This window comes from Lepisosteus platostomus, chromosome 3 (genome assembly GCF_059453375.1).
Source record: "Lepisosteus platostomus isolate fLepPlt1 chromosome 3, fLepPlt1.hap1, whole genome shotgun sequence".
In the NCBI taxonomy this organism is placed as follows: Eukaryota; Metazoa; Chordata; class Actinopteri; order Semionotiformes; family Lepisosteidae; genus Lepisosteus; species Lepisosteus platostomus.
This window is the reverse complement of record NC_142613.1, coordinates 71768221-71790892: the sequence shown is the minus strand read 5'-3', so window position 1 is coordinate 71790892 and position 22672 is coordinate 71768221. Positions and strand designations below refer to the sequence as shown.

Here is a 22672-nt window from a genome sequence, read left to right as displayed (position 1 = left end):
AGACCAAATGATTTTGTAACTTTCCACTTTGAAACACACTTTCCACCTCTGTGAGGGTGGTCTGTAAGGTTCTGAGCGGAAAGTTGAAGGAAGAAGAGACCGCTGCTGTATAGTAATAAATCATTTTATACAGTTCATTTAAAAGCGATCATCTCACAACACCACACAGAAAAAGCACGCACTGGAAGTAAAAGAAACCTACACAACGCTGAACACAAAGCTTTCAAACAAGATTAAAGAGTCGGTTAACAAAACATGCTAAAAGCTTTCATGTTTTTTGGCTGAATTTTGAAAGCAACCGATGTGGCTCAGTGCTGTTTTCTTTGGCGATGTTGTTCCAGAGTTTGGAACACGGAGACAAAAGACTTTTAAGACGGGTTGTAGACAAACAGGGGAACGTGCAGTAAACCAGAATCAGCTGAGCGAAGCCTATGTACAGAAGACTAAAGGGACAACATAGCGCCTAGATACAGAGGAGCCGTAATGTGTAACTCCATGAGCATAAGTTAAAAAAAAATCTACCTACAGGTATCGCCGGACAGGATGCCAGTCTAGAGCATTCCTAAGACCCTTTCACAATGTGATAACATGAGCAGGACTTTGTGATGATTCCAGCTGCCTTCCTAAAATCCGCTCACACTGCCAGGTCACAAGATTCAAGCCTTCGTTTTAGTCTGATGTTTAAAAAGACGTTTTGTAATTGTTCTCTGTTCCTTAAAATGCTGTGAGGGCTGCATGCCCTATTCTAACACTGTTTTGTTATCACCTTCATGATTTTGCAAAACACACATTAAAAGCAATGAAGTGCTGATCGCACTGTATTTGAGCTTGAGGAGGGATGTTCTGCTAAAATTGTATAATGCACTGATAAGGCCTCCCTGAGAATATTGTGTACTTTTTGGTCATACCATTCTAAAATATTGCATCAGTTCAGAGAAGAGCAACCAGATATAATTCCAGGCCTAAAAGTATGTATTATACTGAATAAAATTAAGGCATATTTGACTAGATGTGTGTGGTTTGACTGTGCCAATGAGCCCTACTCTTCTCTTTCTCCTTTTGCACTTGTTTTGTATTTTTCAATGTAATCGTTGAAGCTCCGTGAAGTTGGCCCCCCTACAGACAGCACAAAAGATGAAACCGACCTCATTCGTTAGTGCTACGTTTGTGCCGTTGGATGTAGCGTTTGTGCTGCTTTCGTTTCCGAGATGTAGCGCCTTGGGTTTCCGGTGATCACGTGACCATGGACGGTGCCCTTTGACCAAGTTCAAGCGCTCTGTTACCAGCTGTTGTGTGAACAGGAAAATTAAATTTGTCTCCAATATCATACCCGAATCAGAAGAGTCACGAGTGTAGCCTTTAAAAGCGAACAGTAGCAAACAATTGTATGTTCTTACGAAGAGGCTTTAACGAACACGTCTTAATACCTCGTAGCGGTGTCCTTTTTTAAATATCTGAAGAAGAAATCAGTTTTGCATTGCCTCTTTCTTAAATAAACATAGGCATCGAGGGACAGATGAAGATTCTACCTGTCTGTCGAGTCACGTATTTAAAATGACTTGAACTTTCTGAACCATTGTTGCTCTTTTTTATGCAAAGCACATTCGCCAACCTGAAAAGGAACCAGGACTTCAGGGTGTTTTTTTAAAGGGGCACTATGTACAATGTTTACACAGTTCATAACACATCCGAGAAACAAGGGACCATCTCACACACGCAGACCGCGGGAATATTTGAAAATATGTTTATTTTCACAGAACAGAAGTGAACATATATCTAGGTTATTTGAAAAACTGGCATTTTCCACGTGTTTGTATTTACAGGGTGTCTTATGCGCAAACATGAAACAATTAGCTCACAGTCCTTTTATCTTTGTGTTTCTGGTCAGTCCTTGGTGTAGAATACAGCGTGAGGGCACACCTTGACCTCTGAAGACACAGATATGACTGCCTTTGTCAGATCGTCAAATCTGTGATACTGTGATACAGTGTGATACTGGTGCACTCTGGCTACAGTCTGGTGGAGGAGAGTCCCCATTACCTGTGAAGTGCTTTGAGTGTAATGTCCAGCAAAAGCGCAATATAAGTGTAAGGAATTATTATTATTAATTTTAAACAATTTGATGCTAAATTATTTTGAATCATATGACTCATAATCGTATGATTATGAGTCATATAGAAATGCTCAGTGGGGTTTTTGCCTATATGTATAACATCATAATGACTGTTGAAAGATCTTTTTACATACTGTAGTATGTTGTTTTGAGGATGCAATAACGTTTCTATTCTCTTCAGTATTTCTTTAGTACATGTACTTATAAAGTGTAGTTTTTGCAATTTAAAGAAGAGTATGCAACAGGTTGCAGGTGTTGTTACCAAACTCCATTCATTGAAAGATTTAAAATTCAGTAATGATTTGTTACTGATTCTAGAAAAAAAGCAGTTCTACATGCATTTCTGTTAGGTTGATGCACATACATTGCCAACAAGAGCATCCTTACGTGTTAAAATGTTCAAAAATTTAAATTACAGATGTGTTTTCTGGAAATATAGTAGCCTGGAAATATTTGTTTAGTCTTTTAGTGGTGTGATAGCTGTCTTTTTCCTCGCTAGGGAGCATGTTTTATTGCCAGCTGATCTCAACACAGGATGCATTTATTTCCAAATAATTTCACTACCAGTACAGACTTTGTTAGCTGTAGACATCTGTAATTGTGAGGAAATATGTGCACAGATAATGAGATACCCTCCAATGCTCAGTGAAGAAAGGCTGTTTTGTGCATCACTAATGTCGTTAGGACTGTATGGTCCTTTTTGTTTAAAAGTTCAGGAACAGAAAAAAAGTGTGGTCAGTTTAAGCTGCATGAATTGAGGTCATCATAAATTATAAATATAAACGGGAAATGCTGATCTGGATGTGGCTACTCCTGAAAAGGACTTATGTGTTTACATTGACGCATCATTTCTGACTTCCAGACAATGAAGGGAAGCCATAAAAAGGCAAGCAAAATGTGAAGATAGCGAAATGTTTAGAATTTAAAATAAGTGATGATATGGTAATGTTGTACAAGGCCTCATTTATGATATTGTGAACAATATTGCTCAACACATGACAAAAAGATATTTCTGCTGTAGCGGCAAGGCTTATTAAAAATACAGGAATTAAGTTTGCTGCTCCCTTGCCAGTCTCTCTCCCTCATCTCAGTGGTGCTGGATACAAAGAGGCCATTCCATTTGGTTCACCCACTGCTCCCCCCTTGATCTAGGCCTCTCTGACCACTTAGCCATTCTCTTCAATCTGGAATTACCTGTTTCTAACACTTCCCCCTCACGCTCTGTAAATTTCCGCAACTGGCGATCAATTGATCACCCAAGGTTTGCAAATTCTGTTCTGTCCTCCTTATCCTGTTTCTCTTCCTCTGACCCTCTAGAGGACAAAATACAGTTACTTGACAATGCTCTTTTATCTACCCTCGACACCTTTGCTCCTTTAAAAACTCGAACCATCTCCTTCTCTCGCCCTGCCCCCTGGTACAATGACCATCTGCGTTTCATGAAGGCAGCCTCTCGCAAACTTGAGCGTAGGTGGCGTCTTTCCGGCCTAAATGTACATTATCAGGCCTGGAGAGATTACTTATCTGATTATAAGGTTACTATAGAGTCTGCTAGATCCACCTACTTCTCTCACATCATTGAAAATCACCAAAACAATCCCAGACAACTTTTCTCCACCATCAACAGACTGCTCAAGCCAAACTGCCCCACCACATTACCTGCCTCATCACAACTTTGCAACACATTCTTAGATTTCTTTAGTTCTAAGATTGACAACATCCGGCATCACATTCTCTCCACTACGGATATAATTTCCACACCTCCTCCATCCTCATCCAACTTCTCTGGTTCCCGTCTCTCCAGCTTCTCTCTTCTTGACTCAGCATCCCTAAACAAACTAGTTACGCGCATGAAACCCACCACATCTATTTTAGATCCCATTCCCACCACTTTATTCCAGTCCTGTTTCTCTTCTCTCTGTCCCATTGTCCTCAATATAATACATGAATCCTTGAGCACCGGCATTGTACCAACGGTCCTCAAAACTGCTGCTATTACCCCAGTGCCAAAGAAGCCTAACATGGCTCTCGACAATCTTAACAACTTTCGCCCCATCTCCAACTTACCCTTTCTCTCTAAAATTCTAGAACGTGCTGTCACACTTCAGTTACATAACCACCTCATGACAAACAACCTTTTCGAACCCCTCCAATCTGGCTTCCGTCAACTTCACAGCACAGAAACCGCCCTAGTCAAAGTCACCAACGATCTCCTAATAGCTTCTGATTCTGGTTCTCTTTCCATACTCATCCTTCTTGATCTCAGTGCTGCCTTTGACACTGTTGACCATAACATCTTGCTTTCTCGTCTCGAGACTGTGTTTGGAGTCTCTGACACTGCCCTCAAATGGTTTAAGTCTTACCTCACTGATCGCTGTCACTTTGTCTCTCTCAATGGGTACAGGTCTGAAATTGGTCTTGTCAAGTCTGGTGTCCCTCAGGGCTCAATACTGGGCCCCTTGCTCTTCAGCATTTACATGTTCCCACTTGGTCAGCTTTTAAGATCACATGGCCTCAGCTTTCATTTTTACGCTGACGATACTCAAATATACATCCATACCAAACCCGACACTGATGTGGCTGTCTCTATTCTATCTAATTGCATCTCTGACATAAAAATTTGGATGACTCAAAACTTCCTTCATCTTAACTGTGACAAGACTGAAGTCATGCTTATTGGTACCCCCCATCAACTTCGTAAAGCCAGTCCTGTAACCCTGTCTGTAGATGGCTCTGTACTTGAGCTCCAATCAAAATTGAAAAACCTTGGGGTTATATTCGATTCTGGCTTAACATTCGACCCACATGTACAGCATACTGTCAAAACATCTTTTTTTCACCTTAGAAATATCGCAAGACTACGCCCTATGCTATCATTAACTGTGGCTGAAAAGCTAATCAACATATTTGTATTCTCTCGAATTGACTACTGCAATGCTCTGCTCCCTGGGGTATCTAAATCTACTCTGAACAAGCTGCAGTATGTCCAAAATTCAGCAGCCAGAATCCTGACCAGGTCTAGTGCAAGTGTTCACATTACTCCTATCCTGGAGTCCTTGCACTGGCTTCCGGTCAAATTCCGCGTAGACTTTAAAATCCTCATGCTCACCTACAAGGCTTTACATGGCCTGGCACCTCAATACCTGTCTGAACTTTTATCGCCCTACTCCCCACCTCGCAACCTCCGCTCTTCAAATTCTGCCCTCCTTACTGTCCCCCAAGCCCGTCTACATTGTATGGGCGACAGGGCCTTCTCCTGCTATGCCCCCAAGCTCTGGAACTCTTTGCCCAAGGATATTAGAGAGTCACCTTCTCTAAACTCCTTCAAATCCAGACTCAAAACCCTCCTTTTCAGAAAAGCCTTTACTTAACTGGTTCCATTCTTCACCCCTCTGCTCTTCTTAATACCATCTTCTACGGTCTCCTCTATTGTTACTGTTGTATTGTTGTAATCATAATTGTGTCCTGTCTTGTGAAATTTTCTTATTTATTGTTGTAGTCTTCTTATTTATTGTTATTGTCATCCTGTAAAGCGCTTTGAGAAGCCACCTTTAAAGGCGCTATATAAAATAAAGTTTATTATTATTATTATTATTCACATTTAAGGTGTTTTTCTAGCTGATAGAGCTTCCTGATAAGGAACAACTCCCAGTGCCTCATCAGACCACATCAGCCTTCCTAATAAGTGGTCATCTCTGGCGCCTTACTGTCTGGGAGATTCCAAGGGAGAGTTTCATCCTAAGTTGTTTACAACTCTAAGGTCAGAGTGCATTGTTACTCATCATCAGCCAATCAGGAACTAACAGGGCAGGGTAACCCCACGTGGGTCTCGGATGCCCACGGAACGACCATAGTTCCTCCAGGTAAAACAGGCAGCACAGGACTCCTCCTGGACATCCTCAGACTCAGCCCGGACAATCACGTAACGGCCAGTGTGTCTGAGTGCCAGGACTTTCCTTTGTTCTAAGAGTTGAGAACGGAGGTCGCCAGCGCGTAATCAAAGGATCCGCCCGAGGTTAGCCCAGCAGCAAGCCTCGTGAACCGCCGCGAACGCTCACCTGATCGCAGCAAGAATCTCTTCATCCTTCTCTCCACTTCTCTCCAGCCACAACACCACTGCCTGGCACCGAGCCAGAGAGTGCCGATTGGACACAGCAACAGCCTGCCAATGTTCCTTTGTGCCCGCGGGAGATCTGAATCCCACCGATTGGATGAGTATTCAACCTTTTGCATTACAGCTCGAGAATTCAATTGTTACCTCAACACCAGTTGATATCAATTTAATTCCTATGAGTGATGTACTTGCTTTTGAGTATCTAGTGTAGAAGTTGCATCCCGCAAGGTTGGTCTTTTAATAGCCATCAAAGAATCATTTTGTGACTTACTGCTACAATTAATAATTGTCCCAGTAAATGCACAAAACCCCTACATTTACTGGTGCCTCGTGAGAGGATGCCTACACTGCTATGGAATCAATCCAGAGAATAGCAGCTATTTCTAGGGCTCAAGGGAGTGTCCCACACTGGCAGACTGAAAGAACTCTTCCTTTTTCAGCTTGAACGGGACAGAATATGAGGGGACCTGATACAAGTACTCCCAACCCTCAAATACAACGACAAAAGCAGCCCTGAGGATTTCTGCAGGGAGGAAAGTGAAACAAAAGTGAATCAGAGGGCAGATGTATTTCCAGGTACTGCACTGACATTTAGATATCTTCAGTCTGGTTTTGAATAAAATTAAATTTTAAAAAATGTAGGCATTATTTTGTAATTTCACAAAATGGGACATGATAGGCAGTATCTGAATACTTTTGCCAAATGCTCTACAGTTAAATGTAAATGTGAATTGTTAAATGTGCAGAACTGAAATCAAGAGATGTGATGACCTGGGACTAGAATATTGATGTGCTTTTTCTTCAACAATGGCTTTGGCCCCGACAGTTTTTGAGGATGTTCTGTTCCACACAGATGTGCAGCTGTGCCACATTTTCTCCATTTTTATAACACAACATAACATCACTTTATTAGCCATATACAATTTCTTGCATTAGGAATTTGTCTTTTTCCATACCCCAGCTTGTTCTCCATGAGACACACAGGACACACAGACAGGGAGAGAGAACCCTGGGGTCAGAGCGCAGGGTCAGCTATTGTACAGCGCCCCTGGAGCGGTTGGGGTTAAGGGCCTTGCTCAGGGGCCCAATGGAGTAGGGTTCCTCTGTTCACTTTTGATTTTAGCTGCAATGAGGAATGAAACTTACTAAATGTGGTTAAAAAAGAATGTATACAGAACATGGCTTCTCTTTGATTAAGGTGATTATGACATATTGTAATTTAACAGCAGATCGTAAACTTTATTAATCACTGGTTTGTACATGCTGTATACAACCTTTGTGCTGGGTGTTTTTCTCTTCTCATGGAGAATGTTTCTATTGAAGTCTTTCAATAGGGTGTTTGTTGTATTTAGTACAATCCTGGTTTCCAATTGAATCTGACATTTCACTGCCATATAGGGCAGTGGGTCGGATTACAGTTTCAAATGTTTGAGAATCATACACTTTCCTCAGTGGTGCTTCTTTATCTGAGATGTGGCTTTCTTCTGCAAAACCGTGACTCTGATCAGTTGAACTGTCAGTGGCCCTGCAGCCCCTGGTCTGTGGGTGGCAGCAGGACCAGCCCAGGGCCGGAGCTTGATCTCTGTGTTGTGTAGTGTGAGGACAGAGGCTGCAGACTGTGCCAACACCTCTGCTAGCTCATTGATATAGAAATTAATAAACAATATTGGGTTAGGAGCTCAGGCTGTTCCCAGACTTCAGTTAGTAACAGTTATATCACCCTGCGACTCACAACTAGCCACTGAAGCTCAGCAGGTGTGAGCCCGGCCAGTACCTGGATGGGAGACCTCCTGGGAGAAACTAAGGCTGCTGCTGGAAGAGGTGTTAGTGGGGTCTGTAGGGGGCGCTCACCCTGTGGGGTGGGTCTTAATGCCCCAGTATAATGACGGGGACACTATACTGTAAAGTTGTGCTGTCCTTTGGATGAGACGTAAAGTTTAGTTCCTGGCCTTCCAGATTCGTTGAAAATTTCAGGGCGATTCTCAAAAAGAGTAGGGGTGTTGTCTCGGTGTCCTGGCGAAATTTCCCCCTCACCTTTCCAGTCATGGCCTCCTAATAATCCCCATCTGTGAAGTGGCTTCATCATTCTTCACGAGACTGTTGTCAGTTGTGAGTTGCAGGGTGATAGGGCCACTGGCTGGAAACATAGATGGAAACTGGAGCTCTGAGTTGGAAGGACGAGGATCTGCAACAAGAAAAGAAATAACTTTCCCATAGCATTTCCCAATCGGTCTGCTTCTTCAGTCTTCGCTGTGTGTCCTGTTTGTGGGATCTCCAGCTCTTTTCAATCTAACAATATACTGAGGTCCCAGCACACACCGTGATCGCCTTGCGTTCTTCACTTACTCCCACCTGGCTGATGCTAAAAAACACTGAATACGGACACACTCAATTTTCACTTGCATTCATGCTGAATAAATTGGTTTAAGTGGAATCCCATTTCCTGCTTGTTTCTCCAGCTCTTCTGAAGTGAGCAATGTACTGAGATAGCCGGTACAATGTATTAAATTCGTCACACGTCTTCTAAGCCATGATGGCATAATGTACTGCAAGACTGATCAATGGTTATTTGACCATGTGAAAACTAATTTGGGTAACTAACGTGTGCAGTGTTTTAGGGTATTTTTAAAGAGATGGTTTGGATATTTGAATGTTTATTTTCTACTTGAATAGTCATAGTCAAAAAGATTCACAATGGTGTTAGGGGATTCTACATCCCTGTAGAATTGTCAAGAACAATAAAGAACATCATCACGCCGAGGATAACAAACACTCAGGAAACACACATTTGTTATGAAGTAGATTTGATTTATTTTTTAACCAAAAAAGCATACAAACAGTAAATACTGGTGATTTAAGTATAATTAAATACAATAAAATGTATATCAACAAAAGAAAAAAATAATTTCCTGTTTTTTCTGGCTTGTAGGCTCTTTGAATATTTAGAAAATTGTTAGAAAAATCTCAAACTTCTTCAAGTGTTCTGTAAACAAATACTGAAGCACCACATTTATAACACCACACAGGGACCTACTTTTGTAAGTTGATGCAACTGAAGCATATAAAGCATTCAGAGTATATAAGGGTGTGGTAGGCACACATACAAGCCATTTGAAGATTTATGTGGGAAAGGATTTACATTAATCTGTGGAGCTTCTAAAAATTGGCTAACAATCTGGATGTTTAAACAACTGTAGTTTAAAGTTTAGGAAGGTAAAATGCTATTAGATCTTTATTTTGTTCCTGGACTTAATTTTTGGACTTCATGAAACAGTATTTACAGAAGGCCACATTGTGTGAGCAAAAGCAGCTTGTAACCTGTCTCACTCCTCTTTGTGTGGAAAGGCTCCTCTCTGTGATGCAGGACAAGCCAAAAAGAGTTGAACTGTAGTGACTAGCATCCTTGACATAAAAAAGCACTTAATTTACTTTGGCGAGCATGTGTATTGTCTTATCACTAATTCTAGTACAGGAATAAATACTCAAAACCAAGAACTTCTCTTATAGATACTACTTCTGGCTCTTGAAAACATATGACTGAGGTACAATTTGTAAACACAGAATATTTACATTGACCAGATACTGTATTTTGAAGCCAGACCTGCATTTCTCTAAGTGGGACGGGAATAGAATCTGTATTTCTTTTTTGTATGCGATTTTTGAAAATCACTATTTGCAGGAAAATCATTGAGAAAGTATCCTAGAAGAAAAAGCATTCAAAGAGTTTGCTCCAAACATTAAAAACATAAAAACACAATCAATATAAGCACCAAAATTAATTACTCTAAAACAATGTTTTGATGTAAAATCCATTGATCACTGATTACAGGGAGCAGACATCATTTTGTATTAAAATTATATTTCCCAGATAAGTTGAAGATATCACTGATACACTCATGTCCACTTTTTTAAACACTGGTCTTTAGATGGGACTTTAGAAGTTATCCTATAAGTAGGTTAAGCTGAAGTTGTAATAATAAAGTAGTTTGTCTTCTCTTACATAACAGTTCAGATTCACTTCAATTAAATGAATAAAGCAATTCAAAATGAAAGTAAATCCTGGACAAAATCCTGGCAAATTATGAAGTGGGAACTGTTGAAAACTGTATGAATACGGTTGTCTTCCTGATGAGTGCACTGAAGTGTGAACTGAGGAAGAGGGCTTCTGCCCTGGGAGTCTTAGAGAAAATAAACCAAGGCACAAGCCAGAGCAAGAAACAGCATGTTCAAACTCCCTTTGTTAGCATTTGCCAAGTTTACAATCTTAATACGTCCTTCCACTGTTGGATAGATCCTCTTCAGTTCAGCAATGTATCTCGAAACTACAGCTATGTCAAGATCACCTGAAAGACAATAAATGGAACACCCTTATTTTCTCCCTGAACCATTAGCGGTTACAGGAAAATGCATTTCACTCACACTCACATCTGTTTCCCTAGGGAAGCCTGTTGTGCCAGGGAGTAAAAAAAAACTTGCTATGGTATCTCGCAATAGTGACATTGTATCTCAGATTTACAAATTTATTTCTCGCAATTGCGACTTAAAATCTCAGAATTACAACTTTATATCTCGCAGTTGTGACTTAAAATCTCAGAATTATGACGAGGTCCTTTAGTTCAACAGATTTTAACAGTGGTCAAAGATGACTTGTTTTCTGGAAATTGAAACACAAATCTCCCGGGCTTGATTCTGAACTGATGCATCATGCATGTGGAATTGGTTCTGAGACACTGACCTGGTAAATTGCAGGAGTAAAATGTGAGTTAAACTATGGGGTTAGTGGTCAGCATCGCCTGTAAACTCTATAAAACTCACATTTAGCAGCTGTGATGGGAAAAGAAAAAATGTTTATGTTTTTGACTGGGAAACAGAATCTGTAAAGGGATTTAGAGAGTCACCTTGTTTAACATTTAGCAGTGTTTTAGTGTTTTTGACTGGGAAACAGAATCTGTAAAGGGATTTTGCGAGTCAAAAATTAAAACACCAAAAGTGCAGAAAACTAAAGGGCCAAGCAAATGTATTAATCCCTTTTCAATGATATCCCATTCAGTTCACAACCAATATACTGTACACATTTTTCTAAGTAAATATTTTTAGCCAAAACTCTAATGCAAAAACTTAAACATTTTGTATGTGAAAAAAGTTAAATAGCAGCAAAAAAACTACATAAAAACATCCCATTTATCCTTCAATATTTTGATTCCATAAGAATTCACCCTTCTCATTACTTGTTGGAAGCACTTTTTGGCATCAAAAATCAACCGTCATTAGGAAAGCATTGTGCTAAATAACCGATAAAATTACAGATTATCTAGAAATATGACTTATTTACAAATATCAGGTACAACAAAATTGAAATAACAAGAGACATTCAGATATTTTAGAATTATACGTCCATTTTACTTTAAATTGATATATTAAGAGATCACCTTCTTATTTCTACAAATTTAGAAAAACCTGTGAGAATTTTAAGAAGGTCACACAGATATATATATATGCAAAAGCTTCTTCACTGCTCTTTTTTTCTCTGCTCAGGTCCTGCTCAGCACTTTCACTTAGATATGTGACAGGAAATGCTTACTACCTTAAGCAAATAACCTAAAGGTTTCTAAAGTAATATCCTACTTCTCCATAACTGGTATTGAGAAGGAAGGTCATAATGAAAAGCCCCTGATAAGCGAACATGTTATGATGAGAAAAGGCAATCCCTTACCTGGAAGTTGAAAAGCTGAATGTGCAGATAACAGGCAGATAAAACATTTGAATCACTTATTTTTAGAGTGGCCTTCTTTTGTTTTTTTAATGGGTACAATAATTTTATCCATTCTAGGTAATCATTCAAAGTTAACTATCAACACATAAGAAAAACAGACTGCCACATTGTCCTTAAAAACAGTGAAGGAAGACCCGTCTTCACACACATAATGAAAAACTGAAACCAAATGGGAAAATGTGATGTACGAAGAAGATGCTACAGAGTAAAGCAGACGTACGAGACAGCTGTGTAGATGCTCAAGAACATACAGGTGGTAGTGCTTCTTTAATAGAAATGTGCAGATATGATTATATAACTATTTTTATATTATATTATTATTATAACAGATTGATCAAAAGCCAAAGAACAGACATTGAATCAAAGCTTAACATATTTGTGCTCCTGCATGGACTAAATAATAACAAACGCGAGAAAAAGGCTGAAAAAACATTTTTGTTTGAATTTGGAAGGAAATACAGGGATATATTACGTTAGATATTGTTGTGTTCGGATAGGGTACCAAGAGTTCAACTACACCTCTCAGTATTTCTTATCTTTACAGCAAGAACATGAGCTTCATTGGAGTGTTGGAGGCAGGGCTGTTGCTTATCTTATCTTGAGGCAGTCACACTGGCCAGAGGCCCATCCACTGTTGCCGGCTTAAAAAAACAACCAGAACCACACACCAGAAAGTCAACCAGAAGAGTAAAAAGGCAGGCCCTCAATACAGTGTAATTAAGAGCACAGGCACTCTTTCAAAGAAATGTGAAAGAAAGAGCTCTCTCCAATCTTCCACCCACAGAAACGGCACTGTGGGGGGACTTCCTAATTTGCAGGACAAAGTACAGAAAACTCGCAGTAATGTGAGCACAGAAGAGACTAATTTTATATATAGGAAAGGCTATATTGTCTTATAGCTGTGGGAATATTTATTTGTCTTTTTTTAGGGTCCATCATGCACCATAAATCTCTTTTTGTATTTTGATTATGGTTTGGTAGAAAGGTTTGGTTTCCATCTATTTACAGAGTAACGTCATACTGAACAGGCTCTTTACTTAAATAAGAAAAGAGTTCCTGTAAAAAGGTATGCGTTACTCATTTGCAGAGTTGAGATCCGTTTCTTTGTTCTGTAAAAGGCTGGACACAAGTACCCACAGTCATTGTAAATAATACATGTGTTTCTGTTAATACTTGTAAATATTTGGTTTTCTTTTAAAAATTTGAACTATTTAAAAAAAAAAATCATCATTACTCTGCTATCTTGCTGGGAACAAAAACAGCTGAATTACTGGTTGGCATTTCCTTAGAATAGGCAGTGTGTAATTATACACCTTTACCATTTACTTGGAAGGCCTGCTGGTATCCGGACCTGATTTTCTCATTCCATTCAATGTTTTGCTCCAAATTGGACTCACTGACCCTGATAGTAAAACCTGGTGTCAGATTGAGACGCCCCGGCCTGTAACAATTAGATATGTGTTTCTTTTGACATTGAATGTAGAAATTGTGGTGCTGTGATGGTTAGCACTACCGTCTCGTAGCTCTTCAGCCCTGGCTTCGATTCTGAAAAGGGATGCTGGAATGCTGGAGTGGAGTTTGCCCATTTCCCTTGCATTCGTGTGGAGTTTACCTGGGTGTTTCCTTCCACCCCCACAAGGAGACACTGGTCAGGCTTGATTGGCTGTTCAAAGTTTCCCCTCTCGGTGGCTCTGTGGTGGACTGGTGTCTCATTCGGCGTGTGAGCAGTCATGTGCTCTTAGTCCTGCTTTGTGCTGAATGCTTCTGGGACAAATGGCTTTCTGATAATGGGCGGATGAGTCTGAAAGTGGAGATGAACAGTGCTGGCTGCCACATGCCTCTTGGCAAATCCACAACACAGATGTCTGCCCAGTGAACATTGCTGATGTGTAGTAAGCTGGGGAAATTTCAAACTCCACTAAACCCTGTGGTGCCTGGCCAGCTTTGCACCACCTTTAAAGAAAATCCTAAGCCTGGGATCAGTAACCTTTCAAAAGGGGAGTCCCACAAGACTTCGCTCCTGCACTTGGTGGATGCATCTGCCATGAATACTTTTTAATGCCAATAATATCTGTCCGTCCATTTTGATTAGTAAACCTTAATACTAAAATATAATAATCTCGGAAGTTCATAAATGAATATGCCCGTCATATCATTTAGTGTGCTCCTTGGCCATGCTTTCCCCTGCTGAGATCTCCAGTCTCAGGCTCATAGTATTATGGGAGCCGGTCCTGACTCCCATGTAGGGCGTAGTTTAGGACCCTCTGCAGAGGATATAATCCGGAAGTGACTGGAAAAGGGCTACAGGGAATACACAGTTAGGAAAGGAAGGGATGGCGAACAGGGGGTGGTGCCGACGGTGACCGGGTGCAAGAGGGGAGTGCAGGCAAACAAGTCCAGAACAGTCCAAGGGGGAAATCTGGGCGCAGTCCAAAATTCAAAGTCGGGACAAGGTTAAAATCCGGAAAGGGATCCGGAATGTGATCTGGAACAGGAACAAGGAGCAAAAACAGAATGACGAGGCTAGGAGCTCCGAGGCGCTGCTGGTCATTCACTATTTTCACTACTGCTGTCAACACAGTTAAACTCTGAATTCAAAATCCTGGCACAAAGGTTCCCCTGATGAATAGCAAAATACAAATTTACTCTGGGGTGGCCAATGTGATCCACAATGAATGAATGAACGAATCTGCTTTTTGAATTCCTTCTGCTTTCCCAAACACAGCAGGATTGCCGTCAGTCGTCACAGAAATATTTTCTTGATGTCCATTCCTTTTCTCAAAATGATTAATACAAGTAGCTGTGTCTTCCCTTGTAGTTGTGCCAAGCATGGGTTTTAGGACACACACTTTGCATTCTATCTCAAATTCCGAGTCACAGTGTCTTGCAAGAATTGCTTATCGTGGTACAATATTTATTCCCATGCACTCAGAGCACAAACAGCATGGTCTTTATGTTGAACAAACTGGTATTCATCTCTCTAAAAGGGCTAAAATAAGTGAAGATCTACAGTAACTTTGCTTTCTTAGCAACTGCCATTTTGTCCAAAATGTTTGACTCTACATCAGTGGCATGGATTGCAAGCTTTCCTGTGAAAACAATAGGCCAGCTTCACTAAAAATAACATAGATTAGATTACTTAATTGGCCATATACAATTTCTTGTATTAGGAATTTGTCTTTTCGCATACCCCAACTTGCTCTCCATGAGACACACAGACAGGGAGAGAAGCTGGGGGTCAGAGTGCAGGGTCAGCCATTTACAGTATACGGCGCCCCTGGATCAGCTGGGGTTAAGGGCCTTGCTCAGGGGCCCAACAGAGTAGGATTCCTCTGCCAGCCGTGGGATACAAACCGGAAACCTTCCAGCAACAGGCGGAGATCCTTAGCCACAGAGCTAAAACTGATTTGTTTTTTTTCTACACCAAAGAACTTTCATTGGATAGCAAATTGTAGAAAATTATAGAACAGTCAAGCATAGTTTTAATTGTTTTTTCAGCTTCATTTCTTTGTAGCTTTTTAGACTTTTCTTACATGTACCACTTTCATTGTCATTGGCCATTAAAAATCCCTTCGTGTGTGAGCGATGGCACACCTGCTGTAGGCTGCTGACCCCTGTCCTAATCCACCACATGCAGTATGTAGCTTCAGAGCAGCAATATGAGCATTGTAGAATCCACCCTGTGCTCTGCTGAGAGTTTTCACTTTTAAAAAATCTTCGTTGAAACACAATTTCCATAACATTATGACGCTTTTAACTGGGAAGTCAGTGTAATCTAATTAGTAAGGTGATTTTACAGCTGCAGTTTTCATCTGATGAGGACAATGCAGCTCACCAGGGATTAGTCCATATGAATTTACTGAAATACAGTTGAACTCTGAATCAGACAAGGGATGTGTATTTTGAAAAACTCAGTGTAAGATGAAATAGTGAAACTCAAGACAGAAAATCTATTGAAAATAGGGGAAGAGGGCCCTGCAACTAAGATTTGATCATCAATAAGCTTTTGATATTAAATAAGGTGGTCTTGTCACCAATGACCCTCTCAAACTCACAGCAGTTCTCATTTTACATAACTCTACTGTATGTAACTCTGAGCAGCTGCTCAGAAAAATTCTAATACCGATGAAACAAGCTTACGAATATAGAGGGACAGTGTACTCGCTACATTCAATCTCCCAGCTTAGAAAATGACAGCACTGTCAGAAAAGAGCTGTGGGCATCAAGAAACCAATTCTACACAGAGGAGAGGAAGGGAGACACAAGAATTTGACATCTGTTGACCCCATTTTTTTTTTTGCTCAATCTTTTAATTCATTTCAATTGTTTTGGCAAGCGCTCAACACAGCCACCGTTTCCTTCTCATAACCTACTGAGGATTTTTATGGTGTGGGCCAGAGTAAAAGATGTACAAAACAACACCACCGCCTCTCTATATCATTTTCACAGGTCTTCGGTGGGATAAAATAACCTTATACGCCAGAACATTTGCAAAGCAATGAGAGGTGATGCTAAAGGTAGGGAGTCTGACATCTCACTGGGCAGCAAGTCAGCAACCACTCTCCACACACCATGTAGATGTGATGTAGGGGAGCGTGTCACTGAAATATTGGTCACATTATTTAAAGCTGTTTCAATGTTGGGAGGTCCACATGTTTTGGTTTTGGAAGAAAATGTCTTCCACTTTGTCCGGAGAAAGAAGTCCCCTGTTCACCATCGTCATTTTTATTGGATGATGAGTGGAGAAAAGAGAGCACTGCGCTGGCTGGCCTCTGCTGTCAATGGGCTTTTCTGGTTGTGGCCACTTCCCATAACCCAAATCCATGGTGCCGAGATACAGAAAATTAAGTCATGGCTGCAGTTGTGATAGTTTAATCAATGATTTCGTTTTGATTTTTTTCCATCTTTATCATTGCTGCAGCCGGCGGCTTATTGATTCAGTTGACTTTTTTTTTGTTGTGGTATGGCTTTGTGCGTGGGGACATGAGGGAGGGTGTGTTTTCTTCAGCATTTTGATTGCTTGATTGTTTACAGAAATAAACATATAAAAAAGCTCTTATATCTAAAACAGCATGTTTTGAACCTATAAACTGTATCTGGGGGCCTATTTTTTCTAAGTTATCTTGCTATTTTATCTTACCTTTAGCTTACAAATGACAGAATATCAACTAAAAAGACATTGATCCATCCATTATTATCACTGGAGCCGTGGTAGTTCAAACAGCAAGGGCGTCTAGCTCCTGATCTGAAGGGCCTGGGTTAAATCCCAGGTAGGGGCAAGTGATTTAGCTTGCTCTAATTCCTTCCAGATGTCTCCCAGGTCCACTCAGCCTGCTTTCCAAGTGAGTACTGGAGGTTAAGCCTTCTGGAGGTAAGAGGCTGGCCAGAGCGTGATACTGTCCACATCACCTCCACCTCCAGTGTCGGATGGTTAAGAAAAATTGTGGCACTGAAAAGGGACCTACCTACCTGTTTAATTATCATTTTATCCCTAGAGGGTCTCAGTGAGAAGGAGCCTAACCTGACACGCACAGAACACAAAGAGGGCAACAGAGTGCACGGACGTACAGATTCTCTGGCAATTCAGAGACACCAGTTAACCTGGCCAGCATGTCTTTCGACTGTGAGAGGAAACTGAACTACGCAGGCAAGACCTATGCAAACACAGGGAGCGCATGCAGACTCCACACACACAGTCAGATCTGAGACCGGCGCTCTGCAGCTGGGAAACCACGGCGATGACCAAAAGACATTTAAATGAAAAAGCCTTAATCCTATTTACCAAAACATGTCATTGATATATGTTTCAAGTTTCAACAGCAATAAAAAAAGAAATAAAACACTTCTATGGGAAAAAGAAAGACATTGACAAACTTACCACTGTCGTGCTTAAGCTTTTCATCCCTTATCATTGTAAAACCATCTCCCCCTTCAACTAAGTAGGACGGGATAACAAGCTTGTAAGACTTGTCTGAATCAAGCGGCTCGTATTTTGGCACCCGGCAGCTCGTGCAAAGAATCTGTATATCAGTCACACGATCCAAGGATTGTCTTGAAAGATCAAATTCAATGTGTATCCCTGGAACATAATAACATATAAAGATTAAATGTTATTTTGTAGGTAAAATGACAAAACCTTGAGCCTTCAGCCATAAGATATGAGCCTATGCACACTACCTAAAACCTGCTGTAAGTAGTTGGATGTTGTTTGTTTCTATGCATATTGGACCCTTTAAGCACTACATAATGACTCGCTTTTTTTTAGTTTACTACAGTCAATAAAGTACGGTAAAAGCATTATAAATTTAAAGTGGACTTTAAGATTTCCGTTCTCATGAATAATGCACTGGAAGGGCCAGGTTATTTAAAAGTTACTTATAGTTGGACACTCAGCATCTGAGACCTGCTCATTCAGGCCTTCTATCTCAACAGATTACAAGGCTCCAATGAAGAAGCTTCACCCATGTGAAACTCATTACTCAAATCCACTGGAAACTGCAGAGATGCTTGAATCATACTTGTGCAAAGACAGATTTTTTTTTTAATTTAATACTTAGTGTTCCTGGTTGTTGTCCTTCTGTGATTTACATGGGTGGTATTGTACAGTGTTTTTAGTTTTTACACAGCACATACAAATACAATTGTATTACTATCATTGTAATCATATAACAATTCAAGAGCAAAACACTGCAAGTTCCAACAATGGAACTGCCACGGGTTATTCTGTAAGCTGCATATAAGCCGTGCATTATCATGCCCTATAAAGCAAAGGCTGTGTACAGTCCTATGCTTAGCAATAGCGTACTGTATGTTCTTAGCAGCTGCCATTTTAATGTGTGTGTGACAGAGGTGAGCTGGGAACATGCTGACAATTAGGAAGTGCATGACATGACATGGTGCTGAAAGAACTTTGCAAACGGTTGTGACTCTGCTAAGCCATCCTAATGGGGAACATGAATGTGATTATGAGGCGTAAATGAATAGCTCTTCTTATGTTAACATCACAGTCTAGTGCACTGTCATGTATAGCAGAGAAACCCTCATCACCAGCAGGAAATGATCATGATTTCAGTACGGCAAAATGCAATGAATCAGGGCTGCAGACACTTTTGGTGTCACCCAGGTTGTGGTTTTTCTGTTTTAGGTGGCATTCAGTACTTAACACATTGACACAGGACTTTTTCAACATGACTCCACCTAAACTGAAATGTTATCAAAGTAAACCTCTTACCAGATACTTGCAGAAATTCTCCGGTGTTTCCTCCATATCTCCTGACCGCATGTTCAAATGCTTTTCTCAGTGTCGATCCTTTCAGTTCCACCAAGTCGAAAGTACTTCCAAATGGCAGGACAGATATAAGATCCTCCATGGTGATGGAACCTAGAATTGTCATTTTTCACAAAGATGACCATCTTCATGTCTTTCAAGGAAGTTTAAATTAAAAATGAAAATGAAAATGAAATATCTATCGGTTTCTTTTACTTTTTGGAAACTGTACGTACCATTTCTGGTGCGCTCATCGATAGGCGACCGTATTCCGCCTCCATTCAGAATGCAGGCACTGACATGGTTCCATTGTAGCTCGCTCGGATATCTGATATTATGATTAACCTACAAAAATGATAACACACAACAAAACAACGAAAGGATAGGTTTTAACTTATGTTACTTAACTTTAAGTTTACTGTAACTTGAGTTTTAACCAATGGCATACACAAAACAAATTTCCACTAAATCTCTCTGAAGAAGAGTGTCAAAGGTTTTGTACAATGTGGGTAAGATGTTAATATAAAATGTAATAGTTACAGTCAGGGAATGGTGAGAAAATATACTTTATTTTTGTCAACAGCCATTCATGTGGGACAGTGGACAAAAGTTAGTCCAAAGTTTCTTAGGTTGAACAGTTGAAAAAACAATGTATTTCCCTGATCTTAGATTCCAACAAAATTAATAAAAATGGGAGGATAATGAAAAGCAATGACAACAGTTGACAATCATAAAACAATGGAGCGGTGTTTCAGTTCTGAAGTTAAGATTTTCAATCTCTGAGAGGTATTTTAATTCACCGTTCTATATGGAAAGAAGACGTAAACATTAGACCACAATGTTAAAAACATTAAATGAGAGTTCAGCCCTCTTTGTTCCCATTATTTAAAACTGAACTTAGATTTCTGCAAAACAGAGCTGAAAAAAAGCATTAGCTGAACTTCTTAGCTTTTCAAAGCACAAGAAAGTTGTGAGGCTTTGAGTCCTTTAAAAATACTTTGGGTTTATTAAAAGTCAGTAGCGTGTTAAGCTCCAGGAATAGACAATTAAATCTAAGTCAAATATATTTAAGTTTTTATTCTACTATTTTAAATGTGTCATTAAAAACAAACAAAAACCCATCTAAAGCTCAGGTCCAAGACTCTAGAAAGCATGTGAAATTCCTTTGTAATCTAGAATGCAAAAACCTGAATGCGTGCTCTGGAGAAGAGCTACTCCCATTTTATTTCAGGAATAAATTCAAATGACCCAACAGGTGACTGATGACACAATACTTTTCATGTGACTGTGCCTTTACAGGGGGAAAGCAAATTCAGTCAATTTGAGATGTGGATGGTAGAAATGTACAGAAATATACACAACAAGGTTTTAAGAGAAACAACAATCAAGGATAACTGTGTTACTACTATTCGAAGAATTCATGCTTGTATCATATAATTTACCCAGTAGCACCAGTAGTTTTCCTGTTGTTTCCACCGACCTTTAAGATTTAACTTTGTCAAAGCATTGAGAAGAAATACACAAACAAGTTCAGAAAAACATGTGGCTCTACCCTGCATATATGTAAGTCACAACTGTGGTAAATACCAAAGATTCTATGAGAATTGTTTTAGGTCGAAGCCTTGAACTGAAAACCAGGAACGTCCTCACCATTGCATCGCAAATGAAATTTCCGAGGTTACATTCCCGAAAGCGGCACTCTTCAAAGGTACCATTAAGATAAACCAGGGTCTCTCCGATAATTTGGGAGGAGTAATTAGCGAGTGCCTTTTTCCATCTATCAACCTCTGCGCGCACATTAGTATCTGAAACAAAAAAAACAATACACAATCGTAATATTAATAAAATATTGAGACTGCACTGAAATGTAATGGTAGAATTACAAGTTACAATTAAACAACTGTCAGACCCAGTGAAGGCTGTAAGGTAAAAAGCAACGCCCAGCCCTTAAAATCTGAAACACAAAAATACAGCTCTGTTGTCCTGAAAGATGTTTTTCCAGGTCAACCACACAGAATAACGAAGAACTCCAAGTATGGCGAAATTAACCATTTTCGGCAATAGGAAAAAAGCTGATACAAAATGAAAGATTATCAAGTAAGGCAGTACATATAAAATCATTTTAATAACTGCATTCAGAATATTTTTTTTTCTTACATTTAAGCTACAGAACAGGCCAGGTACAATGCATATCTCTGGTTCTCTGATATCTACATGTTAGGAATTTTTTGCCACTTTGCTATAATTATTAATCATTATCATTACATCACAGTTTTAAATTATTATTCATGTACATTTCACTATTATTACATTATTATTAATCTTTGTCCCTTCCCCTCCAGCGCCAGTAGCTACTGAGCCATGAGCAGAGGGAGAATTACACAACAGCTTTCGCCTCCCAACAGGCAGAGACTTTGACTGTTAAAAACAAATGACTGTTTTAGCAACAGAGCACAACAGGAATGCAGCTCTGTCTGACAGACTGGAGTTTCTTCTTTATTTTTTTTCTTGTTTATTTTTTACAGCACACCAAGTCACCTGAAAATAATGCAGGGAAAGCGCAATTAATATAAAAATTGCCCTACTTTTTTCTTAAAGCCTGCTCTTCAGCCTATGAGCATTGACTCAGTAAACTGTTACATATGTATTTTACAGCACAAAATTGAAGAAACTAAGTAAGATATTTTCTTTTTTTGCTTGTTTGATGTGCTTGTTTTATAATAAAAATAGTTTTAATCCTTGGATTTCATTACTTCTGTAGATGACAAAACCAGGAAGTATAAAATCAGTCAAAAATGTACCTATAAAGTATAACGTGAATCTACAGTATATAATATGACTTGAGTATTATTTGGTTGTTTTCAGTAACCAACTCTTTTCACAATATTTAATTTTGCAATGTGTCAGAATGGACATTAAAAATTAACAGTCACGTGCTACTGTGTGTATCAAAAAGACTGGACATTCTCTAATAAATCGTATCCTATGCAACTTGGTAGCAAGACTTGATTCCATCACTAAAACAAAAAACATTAAAGCACAACTACAGCCACATAAAAACAGTATGTTATAGAATTAAATACTCAAATAAATGATAGTCTGTCACCTGCTGTAGTCTTTAAAACCTCAAGGGTCTTCTACCTGAAGGTTATTTTCTTTAACGAAATATTTTAAATCATTGCTTTCAAGTGTACGTTTTGCATTTAGAATGTATATATAAGGGGTGGTGCAAATGTTAGCAGTGCTGCCTTGCAGAGCTGGGGCCCTGTGTTCAATTCCTGGGCTGCTGTCTGTGTGGAGTTCGAATGTTCTCCCTGTGTTTGCGTGGGTTTCCTCCAGGTGCTCCAGTTCCCTCCCGCGGTCCAAATACATGCTGGTGGGTTAGTGGGCTTTTGGGAAAGCTGG

The 22672-nt window shown here is 39.8% G+C and overlaps 1 protein-coding gene and 1 long non-coding RNA gene across 4 annotated transcripts in view; one reads left to right on the top strand and one right to left on the bottom strand.

The window, feature by feature from the left end:
- Window positions 1-3502: 3502 nt before the first annotated feature.
- LOC148675398 (uncharacterized) lies at window positions 3503-22258 on the top strand. 3 transcript variants are annotated; one of them, XR_015935516.1, is made up of 3 exons: window positions 3503-6128; window positions 6219-6803; window positions 17496-22258. It is a non-coding gene; the product is annotated as an uncharacterized LOC148675398 (long non-coding RNA). The 3 variants fall into 3 exon arrangements; XR_015935517.1 differs by having other exon boundaries at window positions 3503-6803; window positions 21610-22258; XR_015935515.1 differs by having other exon boundaries at window positions 3503-6803.
- Window positions 9015-22672, bottom strand: part of nt5e (5'-nucleotidase, ecto (CD73)) — a 34309-nt gene continuing 20651 nt past the window's right edge. The window contains exons 5-9 of the mRNA XM_088626708.1: window positions 20918-21072; window positions 19504-19612; window positions 19232-19381; window positions 17879-18079; window positions 9015-10570 (exon numbers count right to left, since the gene is read on the bottom strand). Of these exons, the coding sequence (XP_088482834.1) occupies window positions 10407-10570; window positions 17879-18079; window positions 19232-19381; window positions 19504-19612; window positions 20918-21072 (779 nt within the window). The 3' untranslated portion in view covers window positions 9015-10406. The remainder of the gene's footprint in view (window positions 10571-17878; window positions 18080-19231; window positions 19382-19503; window positions 19613-20917; window positions 21073-22672) is intronic.